The sequence below is a fragment of the Protopterus annectens genome, chromosome 10.part0 (genome assembly GCF_019279795.1).
Source record: "Protopterus annectens isolate FY-2018-M chromosome 10.part0, PAN1.0, whole genome shotgun sequence".
Lineage (NCBI taxonomy): Eukaryota > Metazoa > Chordata > Ceratodontiformes > Protopteridae > Protopterus > Protopterus annectens.
Window position 1 is genome coordinate 1126896440 of NC_056744.1, and position 25706 is coordinate 1126922145.

The 25706-nt window shown below is 40.2% G+C and overlaps 1 protein-coding gene across 1 annotated transcript in view; it reads left to right on the forward strand.

Moving 5' to 3' along the window:
- Positions 1-942: 942 nt before the first annotated feature.
- The window catches only part of AK5 (adenylate kinase 5), a 656899-nt gene continuing 632135 nt past the window's right edge, over positions 943-25706 (forward strand). Inside the window, exon 1 of the mRNA XM_044086845.1 lies at positions 943-1743. Within this exon, the coding sequence (XP_043942780.1) occupies positions 1684-1743 (60 nt within the window). The 5' untranslated portion in view covers positions 943-1683. The remainder of the gene's footprint in view (positions 1744-25706) is intronic.

Below are 25706 nucleotides of genomic sequence, written 5' to 3' on the forward strand. Positions count from 1 at the left end.
TGTCCGTGGATTATTTAATTAAACCGATGCGTACGTCATCCCTTGACGACAGTTTTATAACATTAAATCATAAAGTTATAGGCAGGGTAACTAGCAAATGCTGCTTCCATGAGTCTAACGTCATTTAAACCTACACGCATACTCGTGTTTGCAGGCAGGCCGGACAATTAAAACACATCGAGTTTTTTTTTTGTTTGTTTTTTTTACATTGCTGGCTATACCTGTCAGCAAAAGCATATGGGACAAAACAAATTAAAAATAATTATGAGACCAGGACTAGATTTAAAAATAATTCCGGACAAATCCCAGAATCAGCATTTAAATATTGGTCTAATATACACCGAAAGTTGCTAAAAATAACAGGTGCATTATCTGAAAATCATGAACGAGATGGTCGTACTGGTGGTGATGGGATACACCGATCCTGTGTGCAAAAATGAGCAGTTTGTGGATGGATGCATGGGAGGATGAAACCTGAAACTCAAATGGCCTGTCATTATGTATTTTCAACTATCATAAAATATTTGTCCGAAAACCACAACATTTATAAGAAAATGACCACAATTATGGGGCCAATCAGCGACAGCCTGTGAAATGAAATACAGTTGAGAGTATGACTGCACAGTCAGTGTAGAAGTAAAAGAGATCTCTTTTTAGCACTACAAATATGTAGCCAATGTAAATCCAGTCCTAAGGAACGGAATCGATAATGCTTCCAACCTGGTTCAAAGGCTTGTCTCCCCATGGCACTTAGCTAACTTCGGGGATCTGTTAGATTACTTTTGCAAAGTAACTGCTGAATTTTCTAAAATAAATTGTATTTCATTTTCACATTTTGTTTGCAAACCACACCCAGTTCTTTAAATAAGTGATTTCCTTAGTTGCACAAGTTGCTTCCAGTGTCTTGGCACACTGTGGCAGTATGCCACGTCTCCAGAGATGCCGGTTGCCAGTTTATATTTCCCTAGTCAGCAAATCATTTCTAATATTTCATCGACCTACTGTATCATGTCAGATACACGGAGGACATGAAGCTGGTCTTGCAGAATTTCGTTTGCTTTTACCGTGTTACGCTTTACATCTTTGCACTGATAACTGTTTTCCCTGGCGATTCGTCTTTAGTGTTTCCTGGCCCACATCTTAGGCAATGGTGGGCGTTTTAACACATGACAGCGAACATCACTGTAATACTGAAAAGAGTGGGGCATCAGTCTGATTACCCTGAGTGAGAGGCAAGAAAAAAGGTTTAACACCCTTCCGTAAGAGTGAGAAGCTTTTTCTCCGATTTGTCTATTTCAGCCTAGATTTCTGCAGCACTGGAGACAACATCCATACAAGCGGAATATCCTCATAACTAGCTGCAGCAGATTACTTATGTTGTGCCATTCAGTGACACTAGTATCTGCTGCTCTGCAAATGATGGTGACCAGCAATGTAGCAATGACATCCGGCAGTGGTGTCTAACTATGGTACTAGGCACGCATTGCATTAGGCATATAAGTGTATGAGCAATAGCTGATGTGTACACCTACTGAATATAACAACCTCCTCCCACCCCCTTGTGCAGCTGTCAGCTCAAGCACACTGGGAAGTCGTATTTAATCGGAAGACAACGCTACAAGTAAAACACCAGAAGGACTACCATAATCCGATCGTGGAGCAAATAATACTAGAAGGACAGTAATGAATACCAACGAAGCGAAGGAGTACCTTGCGAGAAAGGAAGTCCCCCAGCTGTTTGAGGTAGGAGTTCAAAGAATGCACAGCAGATGCTAAGTATCTGTGGGGTTAGGTGCATTAGTACATTGTGCTGCAGCATACCACTCAAGTGCACCTCATTATGAGGAATGCACCTCATTTAGGGTCCTAAAAAGTTCATGTTCCTCGAAGTTCCACATTGAAAGTGTCTGTCACACATTCAGTGTTAGGAATTTTTTTTAATTGATATTCATGGTAAATAGAAATGAATCATATTAATTCATTACAAGATGTTTTTTAAGTAAAGCCATCTTATTTAACCATCCTATGACCTTCTTGGTTGAAGTTATTAGTAAGCCGTTAGTATGTGTTCCACATTTTACCCATTTGTGCCACGTCTTGAGGGCTAGTGTTTCTCATTTTGGGACTAAAAGGTTGAGATCTATGTGTTACAGTTTGAATGCTACTGAGAAAATCTGAAATGAAATCTGCCACTGTTTCTGTGTATGCAGTTATTTTGCAGATTACACTTACTTATCTAGTCGTTAGAGTCCACCTATACAAAGCCACTTTCAGAGGCGCCGAAGACTAATGAAGTTTTAAAAGCGCCTTTTCAATCTTATCAGTCAGAAAAACAGATTTGCAAGTTCCTGTATCTTGACTTAACGTACATGTGTGCACCGGAACCCCACAAGCACACGGTGCTTCTCCCCCCCCCCCCTTGAAATCATGACACCTGTATGTGTGTTTCTGGTTTGAAAAGCTGCAATAGGGCATCCAGGATACAGACACCCACCTCCTTCATGGAAATCTAAAAAACGCAACCATATCCAAATATCAAGAATTAACAGTGCAATAAATATTATTTTATAAAGGACATGTGTCAGGTAAAGCGCCTGTAACAGCTAAACTAATAATTTGATGCAAGCGAAAGGCTGACTACTGGGATCTAAGAAGTGAAAGGTTAAAGTCCTTTATGGGTTCGGGTAAAGACAGCAATACAACAGGATGCTGCAACCTAGGAAACAGCGGTTTCCCGTTCATGTCCATATACATGTGATTTTAAGCCTGAATTGCATAGCCCAAAACCTCCAGTCCCCAAAATGTGGAACTGGAACACTGCCCCTCCTAACAAGGGACGGATTGGCAAAACTTCAGCTAGGAAGCTCACAAGATGCTTTAAGTGCGTTGCTTAATACTTACAAAATGTTCTTTTGAAGAATTGATGATGCTTTTTATCAATGTTACCATGTATTATTAGGAAAATTCATAACATAGAGCGTGTGACAGACACTTTAAGTGCAGCAGCCAGGAACACCGACTTTTCAGACTCGAAATGAAGAACATTCCTCATAAGGAGGTAACGTTTAGTGAATCTGGTGTTTATCGCGGCAAAGGGGACAGCAACTAGTGTTGGGGGTTGCAACATTTTGGACTCGGTTTTTGGAAAGAAGGGTTGCGTTAGAAGCAACAACAGAACATTTGCCGGTGAAGGACACATAATCTACTTTTGATTTAACTTAAAGAAATTAATTGGAAGATGCACTTCTTAATTGCCCGCAGCTCCCCGCAGCTTCCAAAGTATTCCCTAGTGGCAGAGCCTGAAATAATCTGGGGGAAAGTAACCGTGCTAGCATGCATTTTCGGAAGAATAAAAAAGGCTGCATCTATAATTCATGACATTATTTAATAATGACAGTCCTTACTGTGTCACGAAATCACAACTTATTCTAGGGATAGAGCGATATTTTGAGGAAAGTCAACAGGAGATATTTAAGGATGACAGATATGTATATGTACCTGTTTTGCAATAAACTGTCCGGGCCAGAACCTTGTCAGTATGTGGACTCCTGGTATAATCGTGTGACAGTGCTGTCGTCTTTGCAGTTAGAGTCAGGAGCTCGTAGAAAAGGGGTTCATAGTTCAGACGCACCGTGATGCTGCCATTAGATCTGATTCCTAAATTCCACTCTGACCAAAATGACCCATTCTTCACCTGCCAACCCCTGCCAGAATAGTGTTGGAAAACAAAAAGCTGACGAGAGTTTGCTGGCAGCTGAAAACAGAAGCAAACTGTTCTGGTGTGTCTAGGCTGCGCTGCACTTTTTGTTCGTAGAATTAAACCAGACTCCTTTTTAATTTAGGATCTTGGCTCTTTGTTGGGTTACTCGCAATGAGTCATTAGTTTGTGATAGTCATAAACAGATGCACTCCACTGATACCGAGTACGTTTTGAAAGTATTTTGCGAGACAAGTGACAGCTGGCCTTTGTCTCAAAATAATAAGTGAAATAATAAAATAAGTGCGCAACGCTTACGGACTCGATTTTTGGGATTCACATCAAGATCCTAACCTGACTTGGCAACCCATCAAAACAACAATTGATGGCGAACTCTTGGCTCAAACATATGACCGAAGATCAATAACTAATTCAATGAGCAGCAGATTGAGCAATATTCATTGACACGTTGACCCCGCATGCATTGACAGAGCAGCTGTTCAAATCACCAATGAAAAATCAGAAACAATTTTAGACTGATGCAAACAAAGTTCAACACTATCTAATGTGGGGGCTACATGCCCCCTTCAGCTTTTACGTTTAGCTCCAACGTTGTAATTGCACAGAAGTTAAGCCATAATAACTTTCTAAATTTCACATCAGCTGAAGTCTGGGGGTCTGTGAAGTTTTAACAATGAAAATGTTTTGATTGGACTGTTTTTTTATAAATACTAAATGTAACCCATACGATCTTGCATATCCTCTTGGCGTACCTTTCAGCTGCCCCTGATTTTGAAGAATGCTCCTGATTTTGCCTCGTATTTTTAACCCCTCCCTTGTACTTTTTGTGACATTCTAGTAAATCTCAGGATTACAGTCAGTAATGCCTGACATTAGATTTCTTAGCTCTTACTGTTCAACAAATCCATGATGATAAGAAAGCTGTTGCTCTAGTAACTTTATAATTGATTTAGAGTAATATTTTAAATGCTCCCTGATTGTGGGGGTATGTCCCCTTCCTATTATTTTTAGCTTTGCCTCTTGATTCTTGAACAAAAAAGTGTAAAGCTCTCTATCATCCTTACATTTGGTAATAATCTTTGGGGTGCAGTCCAGTCAGAAGATAGACTGTTAGTCAACTAAATCTACTTGGTTTCATGTATACAATGTGTCTACTCAGTTATTAATTAATGCATTGTTCTGAGAATGGAATGGTTTCTTTTTTTTTTTTTTTTTTTTGTGATATATTTTTATTCAAATTTAACTGTTTCCAAACCATATAAAATGGAATGGTTTCTACTGGAGCTGTCTTGAAGCAAATATTTAGCAGTAGTCTAGATTATCCACGACCTTGAAGAAAGGAACCAGAACTCTGCTAAAGTCCACAAGGCTGTATTTTTATTTCTGAAGTGTTCCAAAAGTCACAGATAAAATCACACTGAAGTATTCCAAAAGTCACAGATAAAATCACACAAGCGCTTTCGCTCAGGCAGTCCTGAGCTTTATCAAGTGAAAACAAAATGCAGTATGCAGTAACCTCCATTAAATAGCCTAGCAATTATACAATTAATTAATTAGTAAGTCTAGTACTAAGGTGTGGTGCTTTGGAGTTGGATGTTGAAAAAGTTAGTCATTATACCAACTCAAAAAATGAAATGTTTGCAACAACATCTGCACTTAAATAAAATGACTAACCATAAAAACATTTTAAAATACCAGTTTCCTAGGTTTCAGAACATAAAAGTCTGAAGTCTGGTTGGGGTTGTAGATTGTTAAGGAATATGCTTAAAGATGTGTTTGGATTGTCAGTGAATTGTTAAAATTTTTTCTTTTTATTATTACTTTGCACTGATAAAGACATGCAATGAAATGTGCGTGAGATATTTTTGATGCCCATCCATATACCATTTCATATAGAATTTGATTTATTAGTCAGAATCCTAAAACCGTGGATGTTCAGTAATTTAATATGCTGTGTGGGGATGCTGTAGTATGAAGGGGGTCAAGTATGAGAGTTATAACCTAGCCCTCCTAAGCTTGAGGACCGGTTTAATGCTGATCATCCCATTCAGACCTGGTGGCTTCCCTGCATTCAGTCTCAACTGCCATAATAGTTCACGGTAGCCCAAGGTGGATTCCCAGTCACCACCTCTTGCATCTGGCTCAACCTGTTCCAGAACTAGAAACTGAATTTTGGGATCTGGGCAGGAGAGTGAGTGTTTATAGAAGGCATTGGTTTCCTTCTTCCTGGTCATGTCATAAAGATGCTCGTGAATCGTTTCCTTAATTCCCTCTCAGTTTTGCCCACATAGAAACTTTGACAGTTGGTGCACATCCCCAAGTATACGACCCTCTAGAGGCACAGGTGTAAAATCCAGTGGGGTGTATCTTGTAGTTCCTAGACGGGAGGTATGGTGCTGTTTCTTTAGATATGGCATGACATTGGGCACAAGCACCACATCTGAAAGTGCCCAGCCTTGGTTGTTTTACCTTCATCTTTTTTCTTTGATTTCTTTCAAATAATTCCTTTAGATTGGCCCCTCTTTTACGAACAAAACTGGGTTTAGGTGGTATATAGTCTTTTAGTTCTTCAAAGAGGGTTAAAACCGCGCAGTGGTGTAAGATTGTTTCTTCCAATTCATAGGAATTTGATGAGTATGTGTGTGCAAAACTGTTAGTGTGAACAGTATCCTTGTTTTGTGTATTGTTGGTCACTGGTACAAACCCCTAGTATTGGTTTGTAGGGGGAATGTCGTGCAGATTTTACCTCTGCTGCTAGAGTTAGAAATAGTTCCAGAGGGTAACCTCTCTCCAAAAAAAGTTTTTCAAAATTCCACCTCAGAATCAAAATCTTTCTCCGTACTGCATATTCTACTTGCTCTGATGAGCTGCCCTTAATGATCCCCTCTTTTGATATGGTGGGTGGGCACTTTCAAGTGTAGCAAGGAGTTAGAAAATGTTGCCTTGCGATGTAGTTTGGAATGGAAAGTTTTCTGATTGTACTCCTTGTAAAGAGTGATGTCCAGATAATGAAGTTCGTGCTGATCCACTGTGTGTGTGAATTGTAGGAAATTCGTTGTTGAATTGATGTGTATAAGGAATTCAGATAGGTTCCTTCAGAGCCAGACCATAAAATACAGATGTCATCCAAATAGCGTCTGTAGAACAGAATGTGATCTTTCCATGGGGTATTAGAACGAATGTATGCTCCCACATGTGCAATATTACATTTGCGTAGAAGGATGCACAAGATGCCCCATGGCAACCCCTTGCGTTGCCGGTATAATTCACCATTAAAAAAGATGAAGTTGTTGGACAAAACCATCTCCATCATTTCGGTAAGCAAGTTGGACATTTTGTTACTAAGGGTTGTCTTCTGGCCTAGAAATTGGGCAAACCATTCCAAACCTATTTGATGAGGGATGCTGGAAAACAGATCTTTGATGTCCACTGTGACCATTAAGGTGTCTGGGGAGTAGCAAGAGGTGGGAATGTCCCGGAGGAAGTGCCAAGAATCCTTGCAAACGTGGGACAATAAAGACGTGTATTCTTTAGTCATGTAATCAATAAATTTTCCCAGGGCTCAGTCACTCCACCTGCTCCTGATACAATCGGCCGGAATTGTAGTGGATTTATTCCTTTATGGGTTTTAGGTATCCCAAAGATGACTGGTATTCTGGGCTTTTCCACATGTAAGTAGTTATAGACCTTTTCATTGATGGCCTGTTGTAATAGAAGGTCAGTAAGATAGTACTTAATCTCAGCAAAGGCTATATTGATCTCGTTTGTGAAACCGTCTTGTATTGTTCGTCATTCTGCAACATAATGTGCATGTGGGCTTCGTAGTCCTCTGAGAACATAAGGACAATTTCCCCTCCTTTATCAGGTTTCATGACCCTGATTTTTTCTTCATGCAAGTGTTCAATAAAATTCATTTCTTGTTCAGAAAAATTTGGATGAAGTAGAATTTCTTGATTATTATATACTTTCCTGAAGTCATTCTCCACTAACTTTTCAAAGAAGAGAATTATTGGGTGTAGTGGGGGGTTAAAGAGACTTGTACGCGTTGGGCCTGCTGCATTAAGTGTTTGCCCTTTAAAAATCAAATTTAAATTTAAAGCTCTGGTAAACATTTTTAAATCTATCAGAGCTTGTGTTAAATTCATGGGTTTAGTTGGGACAAAATGTAACCCTCGGGTGAAAATATCAAAAGCATTTGTAGGAAGGTTCATGTCCGTGTAATTGTATATGGCAAAGTTGTTTCTCCTTAAAATAGTGCAGTTACCCTCAATATTAGTAGGGTTTTGATTGTGTAAACCCAGATTTGGGGCTTGGTCAGTTGTAAACATTTCATTTTTTGAGTTGGTATAATGACTAACTTTTTCAACATCCAACTCCAAAGCACCACACCTTAGTACTAGACTTACTAATTAATTAATTGTATAATTGCTAGGCTATTTAATGGAGGTTACTGCATACTGCATTTTGTTTTCACTTGATAAAGCTCAGGACTGCCTGAGCGAAAGCGCTTGTGTGATTTTATCTGTGACTTTTGGAATACTTCAGTGTGATTTTATCTGTGACTTTTGGAACACTTCAGAAATAAAAATACAGCCTTGTGGACTTTAGCAGAGTTCTGGTTCCTTTCTTCAAGGTCGTGGATTATTCTTTGCTTGTCTTTGGTTTTTTGTGCAGTAGTCTAGATTATGCAAATCTTGGTACTCAACATTTGTAATGAGGTATGACATTTGGAATAAGTGGTATATTCATAATACAATGAGGTCCATTATGGAACTAGGTATGTACATACTCTGTAGAACAAGGGTGCTTTTTAATGTTTTCATTCTTTGTTATTGGAAATTCATCTTTCTAGCTTCCTACATTTTTGCAGATGATTTTGGATTTCATACTAAGATGATATCTGTTGCTATGCAGTGCAAAAGATTTTTTGTATTGTCTCTTAAACCAACATAAACATTTATTTGCTGGCTTAGCATTACATTCCACTGTAATTGTATACTATATGAGATGACAGACAAAGCAGCTGTTCCTATTACACATGCAACTTGGTAAAGGTGAGAAAATGTTATTAGAACTCTAAAACAAGCATTTTATAGTGAACTTAAAGATTATTAAATAGTAAACTGAAACAAAATTACTTATGAGTGACTAAGGTATGGAGCTGTACATTTTTAAGTATCGATAACTGACTTGTAATTGTGTAGTTTGCGATATAAATCTCTAAATCATGTTGCTTTGCTTATATTACATTTGTTTTGTCAGATTTACTAGGTTCAATCTTTTTCTTAGGTAATATTTGAATTTCTGGACCACTGGGGAATTATGCTCAATGAATTTTATGGGAGACAGTGTCATCTCCTGATAATTAGAGGTCTCTGAACTGATCTATTATGCTGTACTCCATCACAATGCTTCTGAAAATTTCTTTAGCTTGCAGGCAGTTGCAGTGGTCATATAGTTTGTACAGACTGCTAAAGTGACTAACAGGGCTTTGGAAAGCTGAGAGTGTATATGTGATAGAGACAGAGAGAACACAAAATATGATGAAAAGCTGGACATGAAGAATAGTGACAACAGAGTAAGAGCTGGTACTAACAGTAGTTAATGCATATTTTAATTTCATTCAGTGTTTGTGATGATGGGCTTTAGACTCTTGAAAACTGCATTTCTAAGTGTAGCTCTTAGATTACAGTATGCATTGACTGTACTGATATTATAAACACTACCAGACTATACCGAGTGTCACATGCAGTGAATAGCTTTTCATTGTTAAACACACAGCCTCTGTCATGACTGCACTAGCACCTTCATTTGTAACTGCTCTGTCTGAGTAAATTCCTCTCTTGTTTTCGTTTATCATTAAATTGACTGGTGCTAACAGATGGGCTTATTTTCAGTCACAGAATGTGTCATTACCTCTGGTATAGTTATTCATTTTATAATTCATGCAAACTGTTTTATTTTACTTGCAGTTGTATGCCACCACTATTAACATGTAGGATAAGAGCCATGATTCAGCTTTGTCTGATAACTGCTACAGGTTGTTGTGCTAGTTCTCAAAGTTGTTTTCATGTAAGATTTTGCTCTTTGATGTTCCATTTAATTTACATATTGTGTGCTTTTTTCTAAAATGTTCTTAATCTCTCTCGGTATTTAATCTGAATTGTCCCACCAGCTGATGGACATTAAGTAAATCTTCTATCCATAAAACAATCAGCCAGAGTTTGGCACAGAAAGAATGTCAGAGAACTAACTATTAGGGAGAAAGATTCCTTTTGTAGAAATGGGTGATACATAAAAACTGGAATCTAACCCCTCCCTTCAAAAATTCAAGCAAGTGGAGAGTGGTGTTTGCCAAGCAAACAGTCTGCAATGGATTGTGGAGCAGTGGAAATGCTCTGACCACATACATCAGTGGTCATTCATCTGTCCGTTATCACTACCAATTCATAGCTATGTATGGTGGGAAACAGAAAAAAAGGACATTTTGCAGACCCAAGGAATGAGTGCGGTACAAGTCCTTGGCTTTTTCATCTGCCGCTATGTGGTACGTCCAGAAAATTAGAGGTTCAGAATATATGTTATCTTGTTTTCATGAAGGGCAGCAACAGCTAGACATACATGCATGCATGTGGGTTTTGGTGTGTGTGTGTGTGTGTGTGTGTGTGTGTGTGTGTGTGTGTGTGTGTGTGTGTGTCTATAAATATATATGTATTATGATATATATGACATCTCTCTCTCTCTCTCTCTATATATATATATATATATATATATATATGGATCATAGGATCATAGGAGATTACTAAGCTGTCGACCCGAGAATCATTTCGAGCCTAGCCGTTTCATCCTAATGTAATACCATAGAAATGTTAGTTAATACCCAAGATTGCATTTTGCAATCACTGCCCATGTACAGGAGGTTTATGGGCACTATTCCCAGTGAGAATTTATGGTGCCCCATCCACTTGTCCAGGTTCCTTTTGAACAGTGTCATAAAGTTGCTCTGTTTCACATAATAGGTAGCCTATCTCAAAGATGTGGCAGTCACTGGGAGACAAATCTGTCCCTCCAGTATGTCCTATTTAAATAGCAGACCATATTTAGATTCATGGAATGGGTGGCCCTAGTCCCGCTTGATTTATAGATATGCAGCATTTTCATTAGGTTTGGGTCTGAGATTGCTTTGCAAGCCAGGCATAATTCTCCCCTAAGAAGTCTATATACCACAGAGTAAAATGATAGGGACTTTAGTCGGTCTGTGTACAACATGTGCTAGAGTCCCTTGATCTTCTTTGTTAGAAAGCTCTGAGGTCTCTCCAGTTGCTCCAGGTGTTTTGTATGGTACATGCTGAATGGGGTGTTATACTCAATTATGGGCCTGATTAGTGCCGAGTATACAGGGGTTATAACCTCTTTTGTTCTCAAGGCGATGCCTTTTCTAATCAACTGTGCTACATAAAAAGCCTTCCTTACTACACTAGACACGTGGTGGTTGAAGTTAAGGTCGCGGTCAACTTGTGAACTCAAGTCCCTTACCACTTTGTGGGTACTTAGGGTATTGTTGTTGACTTGATATTGTGAAGGGACATTGTTTGTGCCAAAGAAAATGATAATGCATTTCTTTGCATTTAGTTTGAGATCATGACTAAGACACCAGTCTTTGGTCTGCATAAGACCCTCCTGGTGTATACTGATATCAGATGGGGATTCAATAATTGCACCCAGTTTGCAGTCCTCTGCAAACTTGGTCAGACACAACTCCTTAGTTTTGACCTGAACTTTTGAGAAGTATATACCAAACAACAGACAGCCTAGCACTGACCCTAGTGGCACCCTGTTGGTAACAGGTCTCTTGGTTGATGTGGAGTTGCCCACTTTGATAGTGTGTCTCTGGCTTGGGAGTCAGTTAGCAACCCATCTTACAATGAAGGGGTTTACATTCAGTTTGCTAAGTTTACCAGTAATAACTGAGTTTGGGATTGTGTCAAAAGCCTTTGCCAAGTTGAGGCATGCTGTGTGGACAGATTTACCCCATCAATGGCCCTGGTCACATTTTCAAAAAAACCCACAAGATTTAACAGGCAAGACCTGCCCTTGACAAAGTTGAATTGGGTAGAATCCAGGGTTTGGAGATCACCTATGTCTTTACTTCTGAGGTCCATAATGATACATTCCATAGCCTTGCAGATGAGGCTGGTCATGTTTATGGATCTGTAATTCCCCGGGTTTGTTGCTAGGCCACCTTTGTGGAGGGGAATAACTGTTCCTCTTCTCCATTCTGCAGGAACAAAGCCTGTAGTTAGACTATGATTGATAAGGGTATATAATGGTGATGTTAGTTCATGTTTTAGCCTGTTTAGACGAGAGTATGGGATGCCATATGGTCCCACAGAGTCTTTGTTTTTTTTTGCCTTAAACAAGGCTTTGATGATCTATTCTTCAGATATGTAGGGTGAGGGGAAGTTTGGGGCAAGGTTTGTGATAGATTTGGAGGGGATAGGGGTGTGAAATATTCACCAAACCTATCCGCTAGTAGGTTTGCTATCTCTGTGGGGTCAGTGTGTGTGAGATACCATTGGTCACTAGTTCTGCACATGCTTGGGTCCTACATTTTAGGCTATGTACATAGCTGTAAAAGGCCTTATGGTTATCCTTGGCTGTGCTAGCTAAGATTTTCTCAGAGGCCCTTAATGGGTTTGACAAGTTGTCTTACTTGCCTGTTGAGGAAGAGGAGGGTGCTTTTCCTTTGCTGGGGTCTTGCCTTTGTTTTCATGGACAGCAACCTTTTGCATTTATTGTAAAATTTGTTGATGCCGGGTGTCCACCATTACAGCTTGTTTTTACTTGGGGCTCTGGCTTTGATTCTTTCTGGTACAGCAGAGTTTATACAGTTATGCAAGTGATTGTACAGGGCTTTTGTGTAAGGTTCGGTGTAGTTATCACTTCCAGCTGGGATGGGGCTCAGAATGCATTTATACCTTCACCTAGAAGGGTACACTTTGCCTTGGTTAAGTTTCTTGGTCTGATTTTGCCTTTTGTGAGTTTTAGTGTTAGTGTCAGCTTGAAGGTGGCAGATTTGTGGTCAGATTTAACTAATGATGGTCCAATGGTTGCGGTAGTGCATCCGTTTGAAATGTTAGTGATGACCAGATGTAGTATGTATGTTCCTCTTGTCGGGGTATGAAAAATTTGTTACAGGGCATTTAAGTTAACAAAGTCAAGGAACTTTTCTGCTAGTGGGTTAGGGTTAGTGTAGATTTCCCAGTTGATGGTGAGATAATTGAAATCCCCCATAACCAGAGTGTTCGGTAATATTTGGATTATCTCCAGTTTGGTCAAGTAGGTTTCCTGCTTGTCATGACCTATGGAGAGGGATCTATAACTGGCTATGACTTGAATGGGCATCCTATCCACCTTAATCTGAACTTGGAGTAACTCCAGGGAGTTGCCCAGTCTGACTAGACAAGAGGTGAATTTATCTTTAATATAGATAGAAACACCACCTCCTTTGGTTCTCACATGTTCATTTTGTGGTCTGAAGGTGTGGACAGCATTGTAGCCTTGCAAGACTGAGGTACTTTTTAAGGCCTTGAACCAGGATGTTCATCATGTTACCCTGCTGCAGTCATCAGACTTGGGTTATCCTGCCGTCAGGCGGTCCCGCAGTCAGCCTGAATTCCAAAGTCTTGGTCCGGCATCGGTTGCTGTCACTTCTTCCCTAACGTTAGTGCGCCAGGGGTATATAAGAGGCATCTGACACCATTTTCTTCAGTCTTTCTTGCCGGGCGGTGCCCGGAGCAGAAGCAGTTCGCAAATGCCGGTCGGCCGACACCTGAGATTTTCGATTTGAATTTCAGTCCGAAGTCTTCAATAAAGCTAAGTACCCCATTGGGGAACATTTTCTTGCCTCAGTCCGATGTCAGAAAAAGTTAACAATTGCATTTCTTGTGGGAAGCAAATACCTCATAAGGACTTCCATTCCTATTGTATTGCTTGCCTAGGCCCAGACCACTACTTCACTGGTTGTCGGTTTTGCGCTAGGTTTAATAAACGAACTATCAAACGCCGTTTTTACTTTGCATGGCATTACTTTGGTAGGAAATTTAACTATATCATGCCGTCAGAGCAGCTGACGACTGCCATACATAAAAAACGCAAGGATAAGGACAGGCAGCCTAGGAACAAGCCAGACTCCGAGGCCTCGGCTGGGCCTGTCGCCGGTTCTCTGGTTTTCAGTGAGGCGCCTACACAGCCCCTGATGACCGCAGAACTGGAACCCCAGACAGCTGCAGATTCCCAAGCAGAGCCTACTAGGCCGATGCAGCCATCTACCGACACCGGAGCAGAAGTAGACACTGGTGCAGTGGAAACACCTTCAGTTGCAGAGGGTGTCTTCAGACCGACTACACTCACCATTAAATCTTATGCTAAGCTTAAAACTCCTTTAAAACCTAAGAAAACTGTACATCAGTCTACGGTGCAAGGCCCTATGCCTAAGAAACAAATGCTTAAGATGGCTGAAGATTTGATTATCCTTATCAGGGGTTCCCATCCCCCTCCTGATAAAAGACCAAGACAAGAGGAGGATTATGCATCCTCTGACCAGGTTTCTCTCTCCTCAGATTCTTCTGAGGAACAGGATTACACTTTCCCACCTTATGAAGATTCTGATGCTGAAGACTCAATTCCCTCAGCATCTCCCCCTGAAGACTACTCCGTTGGGGAAACTTTACATACCATGAGGGAACATTTCCACTGGGAAGGCCAGGATTACTCAGATTCTAAGAAAAGGCTCAGAGAGTTCCTTTTACTACCCCAGCACAGACCTCTTGCTATCCCTCCTGTTTTAGATATTGTGGATGATGTTTACTTGGAGTCTAGTTTAAATCCAGACTCTCTACCTTCTGCTCCAGCCAAACCAGACAGATACTACAGAGTACCTGACTCACACAAATTCCTTTATAAAAGCCTTGTAGCTGACCCAGAAACTATTTCCCAGGGTCCTAAGGGAGCAAAAGCTTCTATGGCTAAAAATCCTGTGCCCTCTGAAAGGGATTCCAGAGCCCTAGATAGATGGGGAAAGAAAATATACACCTCAGCAACTCTGGCTATGAGAGCATTAAATTGCCAGTTTCACATGTTGAAATATCAACAATTCCTAATGTCTCAGTTAAAACAAAAAAATGAGCACACATTCAGAACAGTCTGAATTCAAGGAAATGCAGGATCTGTTACATGCAGCTGAACAGGTGGGAAAACATACTTTACAATGCAGATTTGATTAATTGGAAGCTTCCTGTAGTGCAGCTGTTACTGGCTCTGTCATACATAGACATGCTTGGTTAAAACAACAAACCCTCCCTGACCATGTTAAAGCAAAATTATTGGATGCATCTTTACAGCATTATGTATTATTTGGTGTCAAAGCAGAAGAGGTTTTAAAGAAAATGGAGGATAAGGCAAAGTCTATGCAAACGGTCAAGGATTTTTTGCAGGTACAACCCCCTCGTTTCAGCAGAAATTGGCCAACAAAAAACTGATCCTTTCCAGCTTCAGACAGATCACAGAGGGGCAAATACAGATGCCCAAGGGGAAGAGGTCAGTCACAGGGCCCTTACAAACCTCGCCAATGGGGTTCTGCTACCCAGAAAGGAGGAGAAGACAGGCAGGCCCCAAGCTAGCAGAAGACAAACACAATGACTCTATCCTCAAACTACCAAGCAAATCTCTCCTGGCAACTCCCTTGGGAGGAAAACTAGCATTTTTTGCAGGCAACTGGCACATCATCACAAAAGACAAATGGGTTCTAAACATTGTCTCTCAAGGATACAGATTCCACTTTCATACCTTACCAAGGATCAAAGGAATGCCAAACTTGCCACCAAATCAATGGGCAGAGGCACAAAAACAAGTTACAGCTCTCATGAACATGAGAGCCATTCAACAGGTACCGACACAGGAGCAAGGACAAGGATTTTACTCAAGACTCTTCCTAGTCCCAAGAAAGGACAAAGCATGGAGACCCATTCTGGATCTTTCAATTCTGAACACCTATCTGCAAGTACCAAAATTCAAGATGCTAACACTACAACAGCTTCTTCCCATGCTGGGCAAGAATGCTTGGCTAGTCACTTTGGACCTCATGGAGGCATACCTGCATGTCCCTATCAGACAAAATTGCAGAATATACTTCAGCTTCATTGCAGGTTCAACGCATTATCAATTCGCTGCACTGCCCTTTGACTTATCTACTGCACCTAGGGTCTTTACAAAATGCCTGGCACCAGTAATTGCATACTGCAGACAAAGAGGAATTCAAATATACCCATACCTGGATGATTGCCTTATTCAAGTAGAAAGCAAGGACATTCTTTTAAAGCATCTGGCATTTGTCAAACACCTTCTAAGTTGCCTAGGGTACACAGTAAACAAAAAGAAATCAAAACTAGTGCCCTCACAAAACATAATATTCCTGGGTGCCAGCTTGAATACAACGGCCCAGATGGCTTATCTCACGCCAGACAAGCAACGACAGCTGATTCAATATTTCAAAATAATGGCAACAATGACCCAACTCCCTGCAAGAAAAATTCTGCAGGCCTTGGGATTCATGGCATCTTGCATACTGCTAATACCATTTGCAAAACTGCATATGAGGAAATTACAATGGTACCTGAAAAGTGTATGGACTCAGCACAGCCACAGCTTGGAAACTGATATCACTCATTCCCTGCCTTCAACAGGAGTTTCTATGGTGAGCACATGCATGTCACCTCAACAAGGGTCAGCCTTTCACCTTACCCACAGCCAGGCAAACTATGATAACAGATGCATCGGACTATGCCTGGGGAGCACACATGGCAGGGCAGTGCATTCAGGGCAAATGGACTACAGATCAGAGGCATCTGCATATCATTCAAAAAGAAATGCTAGCAGTACAGAATGCTCTAACAGCTTTCAAGGACCTTCTACACCCAGGACAACTAATAATAAAGACGGACAATACCACAGTAATGTGGTACATAAACAAGCAAGGGGGCACACATTCCTACCCTCTATGCAGGCAAGCAATGACCTTGTGGAACACTACACTGTCTTACCAGGTTCAATTACAAGCACAGTTCCTGCCAGGAAAGAAAAACACATTGGCAGATGACCTAAGCAGAAACATCATGGATCCACATGGATGGAAACTAGATCCACAAGTATTTGCAATGATAGCTCAAAAAAGGGGACGCCCAGACATAGTGTTTGCAAGCCCCCACAACCACCAACTTCAAAAATTTTGCACAAGGACCTTCTAGCCACTAGCTTGGAAAGTGGACGCCCTCTCATTCAGTTGGAAAACATTAACAGTGTATGTCTTCCCTCCACTGCCTCTTCTAGCAAAGGTACTGCTGAAAGTCAGATTAGAGAGGCCACAAATGATTCTCGTTGCACCAGACTGGCCACGCCAGCATTGGTATCCAATTTTAAGGAACATGGCCCATGGCCCACCATGGATTTTGCCACAAATTCCTCATCTGCTCACCCAGCGAGACAATCAGATTCTACACAGCCAGCTCAAGACTTTAAACCTGGCTGCATAGCAAATTACCTAAACAACCAGCCAACATCTTTATCCAAAGCTGTTATGGATGTCATTCTGGAGGCCAGAAGACCCAGCACCAGGAAAACCTATTCAGGCAAATGGAAAAGATTTTGCGCCTGGAACCAGTCTAAAGGCCTAAATCCCCTTGATCCAAACATCCCTCAGATTCTACAATATTTACAGAGATGTTACACAAAGGGCTTTCCTTTTCATCTATTAAGATCCACGCCTCAGCAATTTCAGCTCATTACAGCACGGATCCTCCTTTATTCTCACATCCACTCCTAAGACAGTACCTCAGAGGGGCTAATAACTTAAGACCACCAAGGAGAGCTCCAACACCTACTTGGGATCTCAACTTTGTTCTGGAAAAGCTTACACTGCTGCCCTTTGAACCATCTTTTTCAGCTGATTTAAAATTTCTTTCATGGAAAACTGCCCTACTGCTAGCAATAACCTCAGCTAGAAGAGTCTCAGAGCTACAGACACTAATGGCAGTGGAACCTTTCCTCATTTTTCGTCAAGACAGAGTCTCTCTACGAACTAATCCTTCCTTTATGCCAAAGGTGGTATCCAGTGTGGCCCTAAACCAAACCATTCACTTGCCCACCTTCTTCCCAAATCCCCAGAACAATGGAGAAAGACTCCTGCACTCTTTGGACATTCACAGGCAATTACGTTAAAACTTGGACAAAACTAAGGCTTTCAGAAAAACTGACCAGCTCTTTGTAGCCTATGCTACAGGATCACAAGGAAAAGCTATCTCAAAACCGACCATTTCTAAATGGATAGGGCATTGCATACGTTTCTGCTACACGCATCATGGGAAACCGGTACCTGCTAACATTAGGTCCCACTCCAGGGCTACAGCTACATCAGCAGCCTTTCTCAGGGGAGTGCCAACCAAGGATATTCTGGAAGCTGCAACTTGGAGTTCAGTGCACACCTTCACCAAACACTATCACTTACCTCTATACTCTAAGACTAGAGCTGGTTTTGCCACTGCAGTTTTGCAGGGCCTACTAGCCTCTTCTAACCCTGTTTGACTCCACCTCCCATCCTTAGCTTTGGGATTCAACCCAAGTGTGATGACTGCAGCAGGGTAACACGATGAACATAGTACAGTTTTGTACCTACCATAAATGTAGATGTTCGAGTGTTCACCCTGCTGCAGTCCAGGTTACCCTCCCTCCATCCCCTCTGAACTAGCTGAATTTATTTCTACCACTCTATCCTATTCTACTTCTGTGGTGTATTTGCTTGTGCCTAAGGGTTTTTGTTTTATTTTTATATAGCTATATGTATATATATATATATATATATATATATATATATATATATATATATATATATATATATTTGCCTACCTATTGGGGGCACCTGACATCTGGGGCAAGAAAAACTGAAGAAAATGGGTCGGATGCCTCTTATATACCCCTGGCGCACTGACGTCAGGGAAGAAGCGACAGCAACCGACGCCGGACCAAGACTTTGGAATTCGGGCCGACTGCGATACCGCCTGACGGCAGGATAACCCAAGTGTGATGACTGCAGCAGGGTGAACACTCGAACATCTACATTTATGGTAGGTACAAAACTGTACTTTTCTGTGACTGCACAGACATCTACATCTTCCAGTGATAGAAGTGCTTCCAGGGTGTGCAGTTTTTGGTTTATGCTCATAGCATTTAGCAGCATGACCCTTATTTTGTTATGATTGGCAAAGTTCATGTCAGTAAGTTTGTTTTTGAGACCTTGTCTAAAAAAAGGCATTATGGGGGAGGCAAGAGCCTTTGTCAGCAGCTAAAAGCCTAGTGATGCCAGGTGCAAACTGTCTCTGGCAAAGCAGCGAAGTGTGTTGACCATGACTTCCCAGACTGACAGGAACTGGATCCCCTTTGAATGACAGCAAAAACTAAGCCAGTTATTGAAATCAATCATTTTTTTGTTTATCCTGTGGCATCATTCTAGGTGAGAGTAGTATGCTGCTCAAGGCTAGGGACATACCTGCCTGGGAAGCATACTGAGAGAGCTCAACCATGTCTCTCTTCATGTAGTCCAGTGAGGTACATCTCAGGCCGTTCACAACAACATGAGTTATGACAGAATCATAATAGTATTTGTTGCTGAGAGACCTTAGTGCATGCATGATCTGATGAATCCTGGCACCTGACAGGCAGCTGATTGTGACTTTCTCCTTGTCCACCCTGCTGAGTGGGACATCCATGTGTCTCACTATTGAGTCTCCAATGACTAGAACATTTTTTTTTGAGTGTTATGCCTTATGGGCTTGGTAGGTGAGAGACTGGTGTTGCTGTGTCATGGGTGCTGTGGGAACTGCATTCATTGTAGCAGTCTTGTGTTTTGGAGGTCTCTGGTGTCTCGGTAGGTTTTCTGAGAGAACCTTCACGTGTGTTGATTTTTGTGTTGGATGCGTACTATATGTGTATGTGTAGTAGTACTATGTGCATTTGTAGTGGTGGGTGGGTTGACAACCTCTTCCATGTTACTGTTTTGAGTGTGAGAGAGCATGGATTCAAGATTCTTGATGTAGATACATCTCTTACACTCTGTACTAGAGTGAGTTATTAGTAGAGGGTTGTCGGTGTACATGAGACAATTGCTACACTGCTACTCAGGATCGATCATGGAGGAGATCAGTGGATGGATATTTCTGCCTGGGTTTTTTTTTTTTGTAATTTAATAGGTTTCAGCTCACTAGCGATATTTCTTTGACTGGGAAAGTGCTAAGGATGAGGGCTACGTAATGTGCTACAGCTGTAACTAAGGGAAAAACTGTTGCATTAATCTGCCCGGCTATGGCACACAATTGCACGACAGTGCGCGATGCTACACTGCATGTTAACAAGCAGAAACCATGCTCAAATGCAGGGCTTAAATACCAGAAGCTAAAAACTTGAATGAAACTTTAAAAAGGTTCAAAAGGACCAATGAGGATGCTTATTCCAAGCCCTAGACCACCCACCCTTCACCAGACTAGTTCCAATCAGCACAATCCTCTCATTAGAGTGCAGAAAGGCCCCTTCCAATCCAAGATGGCCTGGAAAATGTGCTCAGAACAAACAGCCACTACAAACAAACAGGCCCAGATGCAGCAAACCTGTATCTGGACTATGCTATAGTTACTAGCTACCTGAGTTTCGGTAGGAAACACTAGAGAATGTTTAACACAGCAAAAAATAACAGTGAGACACTAACAAAAATTTAAACCAGCAGAAAAGTAGCAAGGAGATTCCAAAGAATGTTTTAAATAGCTAACAAATCAGTTATTTTAACAGTGCTTGGCAGGAAAACCAGAACAAGCAAAACAGATTGCTTTGCAATAGTGAAAAACACCAGCAAATACTTAAGAAGCAGTGAAAATAGCAAAAGAGCTTAGTAAACAGTAAAAACACCAACAAATTTCAATTTAACAGGCACAGTAAGATGGACAATTGCAGTACAACAGTGTAAATTAGTACACAGTATATAAATACAGTATTAAAATAGGCTGCAGGCAATAACAAAGTGCAGTTGTTGTCTTTCGGCTTTTCCCGGTTAGGGGTCACCACAGCGGAACTCCAGTCCGCTAATGATTGGCAGTAGATTTTCATGGTGCCGAGTTGCCAGCTCGACGCCCAACCTTCAATGAAGGCACGCCCATTCACACATGTCTTTCGGAATGCCACTCGACCCGCTGGGCGGACATGCAGAGTGCAGTAAATAGTATAAATATATAATATATATTCATTACCATTTGTTTACCAGGATAGTCCATCTGGGCAAGAGACCTCTTTTTTCAAATGGAGGCTTGGGGAGAAAAGCTCAACAACAAAGCAAAACAAAAAGCCTTGAGATACAAGTGGAAAGTTAAGTGAAAAAAGCAATGCACAATGTATACAACACAAGCAACAGGAAATACATAAGATCTGTAGTGTAAAACAACGTTTCCAAAATGCAGTTTTGATATTACTCTAAAACAGCTGTAGAATGCAGAAAACATACAGTTGTAGTGTGATAGTAATACTACATGTACATGTATGTATGTTTAAAATGGACTACTGTTAAGCCTAGTATTTTGCATTTAGATGACTTTGATATTGCTAATCCAGAGGCAAATGTTTTCAGGTGCAGCCAAAGCATTTTCCTTCTGAATAATCAGTCAGGTGCAGAGGTGCAAGATGGCAAAAAAAAAAAAAAAAAAAGAAAAAAAAGATGAGTGAAAAACAGCATGCTAGACAAAAGTAAGTTGAAGAGCTTGTTGTCGCACACTACCAGAACTGTAATCCTAAGCAATGCATGCATAATGCTGTAGTTAACATCGGCTTAAAATAAGTTGTACAAAAAATCCTTATAAAAGAACATCCAAATGGGCAATTCGCAACTGAGAATGACTATTAGTGTGCCAGTTTGTCTTTTTTTTTTCTTCTGCTTGGCCATTATGTGTGCAGGTATCGTCATCAGACACAGAGGTACATTTATACATTTGTGAATGCATGCTTGAGTGGTGTTATGGATTTTGAATTCATATATTTTGGTTTGCTGCATCATACACAAAAGAGCAGGCGCTACAAGTGAGACACAGAAGGAGTAAAATAGATAAAAGAAGAAAAAGGGGTGATAATGAAAGAGGAAGAGAGTGAGCCAATGAAAAAAAAAAAAAAACAAAAGAAAGGCCAAAAGCTGGCTATCTAGTACCTTGATGACTACCTTTTCAGCAAGAACTGTATTTTAAATTGCAGAAAGTCTACTCATGTAGTGTTAACGTAAAGAAAGTCTAAATCAAGTTTAACCAATCCAGCATGAAATATAGTCAGCCAACTTCCTCTGCTAATAGAGATTCATTTTAGATTGATAAAAGTATAAAGAAAGTAATCATGTAGGAGCAGTTTTGGGGTGGACTACAAATATTAGCAGATATATCTGACATGGTTAAACTGCACTGCATAAATGCTTCTGAAATTAAACAATTCAGGAGTTATTTCAAATTATGAAATCTGCTAAAATGTTTTAAAGATGACAATTTTCTTAATTCATTAACTTGCACTTGCAGAGTAATATTATGAGTTAGTTAATTGAAATCATTTGGTGCCTAGGAAACTTCATAATTTACTACTTAACTCTGCATGCAGGCATTCATTTTAATAATATAACAAAGTAATATGGGAATTAAGCAGAAATGCAAAATATATACAACAAAGTGGACTTGCTTTTGCAGTGATGTATTGCATTGTCATCTATCCATTCCTGGAGCTGTGCTGTCAAAAGCCTACATACTAAGTATACTAACTTTGAAGGCATCACAGTATGTATTTCCTCTGTTTCTCAGGCATGCAACCTTGCATATTTGGAGTCTATGGTCGTGGGGGTGAAGCCCTCACATTAAAAAGTGCAAATGTGTACAACCCACTACAAAAGCAACTAATTTCTGTTTTTCTTTCCTTTTTTAACATATATCCATTCCTGTTTTCTGAAAAGTTATAGCTTGCAATACACAATGCTGTAAGTCTTTTAAAAATATGTAAGTAAAATATTGTGTAGGTAACTCAACTCATTCATGACATTACATTAAAGTGAGTACACCCTTCAGTTATATAAATTAAAATAAAAAGTCACACCAGCTCCTGGTACAAATAATTAATCTTATAACTGCGACTAGTTAACACTTTTGTCCACATATAAGATTTCATCAGTCTGACAGAGGTCATACAAAGCATGGTGTAAACAGAAAACCCAGGTAATAACCCGACTACTAAAACACCAATGAAAATGCTTTTCTAATGCTTCAAATGGAACTAGAGTTGGTAAGAAATGCCTAATGTTTTAAAGGCACGTTCTTCAATGCACACTTTCTGTCAGTTCTGTTGGCATAGAGAAATAAAGCAGTGTGTATAGCCTAGGTCATGTGAGTTTGATTTGTAATCCACACACCTTTTTGAGCTGGCATGGTAGAGGAGAAAAATAAAATGACAGCCTTTTCATCTCTCTTTGGAGGTGGGGGGGTGAAAGCATGAACTCATGGAACACTTTCTGTGCTAGAATCCTGGTACAGACTGTGATCACAAAGAGATATATGTGTTTGGCCATTTGATCACATCACAAGTGGATGCATGTTAGTCAGTCACCAACATCTTCCTTATAACTTAGTAATGAGCATGCACAGCAGAGTAGAGCTTAATACTAAAGCATACCCACCCACAGCACACTGATAATGGCTTCTACTCCTAGTTTATTTGAGATTCATTAAAGGGAACACACGGGCTACAAGGGTTTCATCCCAAGGAATGAATGGGTTAATTAAGCAGCCAGATGACCTTAATGGTCTATATGAGGAGGATTTAAAAAAGTTAGAAAAACACTCCTAAACTTTAAACTCCAATGAAGACCAGTAGATTACATTTCTTCCTGCCTAAAATGCTTTCTGAATATATCGCTGCTGTTCATACATACTTGGTCAACTATAAAAAAATATATATATATTTTTAATTAGGACATATGATAGAATGTACAAGGCATTGTTTCTTTTTTTTTCTTTTATAGCATACAAATGATCATATACAGAGACATTCAATTTTCTTGTGGTACTTGTTATATAGATGTCACTGCATGAGAGACAGGTAGCTATATACACAGCAGCTTTGGAAACACATATAAAATTGCCATGGATACAATAAGTGATAACATTCATGCTGTTAATTTAAATATGCTCTGTTGGTCATGTACCTACACTGTGCACATAGCCCATATACACATATGCCATATATTTTACTGCTAACCCGAAGTCCTTTTTTACTGCAAATGCTAGCCTTCTTTTCTAATAGATACTTAGCACTGATATTCCTTTTGTTGGTGAGAATGGGACCAGTACCTGCAGCTTCATATCATTTTGATTACTGGCCAGCACATCAGTTATTGATAGTAACTCATTTGATGACATCTGAATCCACCTGAAAGCAACCATTATTGCTAGCTTCCTGCCATTTGAAGTATGACATTATCTCTAGACATGCTAGTAAGGAGGATCTTTACAATTAAAGGACCACACACATGACTATGAAGTTCAGAAGGTTGGTGATTGTCTTATTAGTTAATTCACTTGGATAACCCCCAGTTAACAAATTTTTTATAAAATTCACATTTTCCCCGAGTCAAATTCACTATCATTTGCTGCCAAATGAGCAGACCCATTAAACCAACCTTTTTATTGAACTGTTCTTTAAGAAACTAGGACACTTATGGTCATAATATAGGATTGTTGCTACTAGTATTTTTTTCTTACTGATTGTAGTTGGCAAACATATCTCATCCAGGTCTTTAGCTATAATGTAATAATGAAATAGATGTTTGTTTTTTAATCTATTAACCTGGCAAGCCCACTGAATACAAATATGCCTTTCCACAGGTGATACCCAGGAGTAATATCTGATTAAGTGAATTACTAAGAGTCACGTAGTTTGAAAGTGGAAGTTAAGGAGATCAAACACAGAATTACAGAATGAAGCTAACACTCTGAACCTTCTCAACTACATCTCCAGCTTCTTTGAAGAGAAGAATATGTGAAAAGTTTAAGAAAGTTATACTTGAATTTAAGTATGACAAAAATCATTTAACAAATGTGTAGGGTTCATAGGTAGGTACTATGCTACTGGCCCTAGGGCCTATATAAGCCTAGCCAAAAATGTACCCTGGCTTTAGCCACCCAAGAAAATTATTTTCCTGTGCCCCTGTCGAGCAGAGCCACAGAGGTGATCCCCGGGGTGAATTTCCTATTTTCCATCCAATCATCAAGATTTTTCTTGAGTGCTAATGAGGAATTCTGTTTGACATAGATAGGTAGTGTGCTTCCAGATTACGGGTGGTGCAGTGGTGCAGCGGTTAACATTGTCACCTCACAGCAAGAAGTTCTCTGGTTTGATTCTCGGCTGGGGTGCCTTCTGTGTGGAGTTTGCATGTCCTCTCTGTGTTCGCGTGGGTTTCCTCTGGGTACTCCGGTTTCCTCCCACATTCCAAAGACATGCATCTGGAGCATTTCTCCCCGGGCCTCCGCTGAAAACAGGTTCTGTGGAACCTAGTCAGACTTTCCCAGTCAACAAATGTTAAATAAAATAAAAAATAAAATAAATTACAAATATGTCACTGAAAACAGCTTTACTTGCTGCCAATATTGTATGGGGTGGCAAAATAATGAAATGTGTAGCATTATCACCTGCAACAAAAAAGTATTCTCTCCACAACGTCGAACCAAACACGATTTATTAAAATGACAAAGCTTTTGGATATACAAACGATCCTTCCTCAGTGTTTGGTTTTACTACTCGTTCTACCATTTTTGTGCCTGAACTAGCATTATCACCTCACAGAAAGAGGGTCTCTGGTTTGATTCTCATCTGAGGTGCC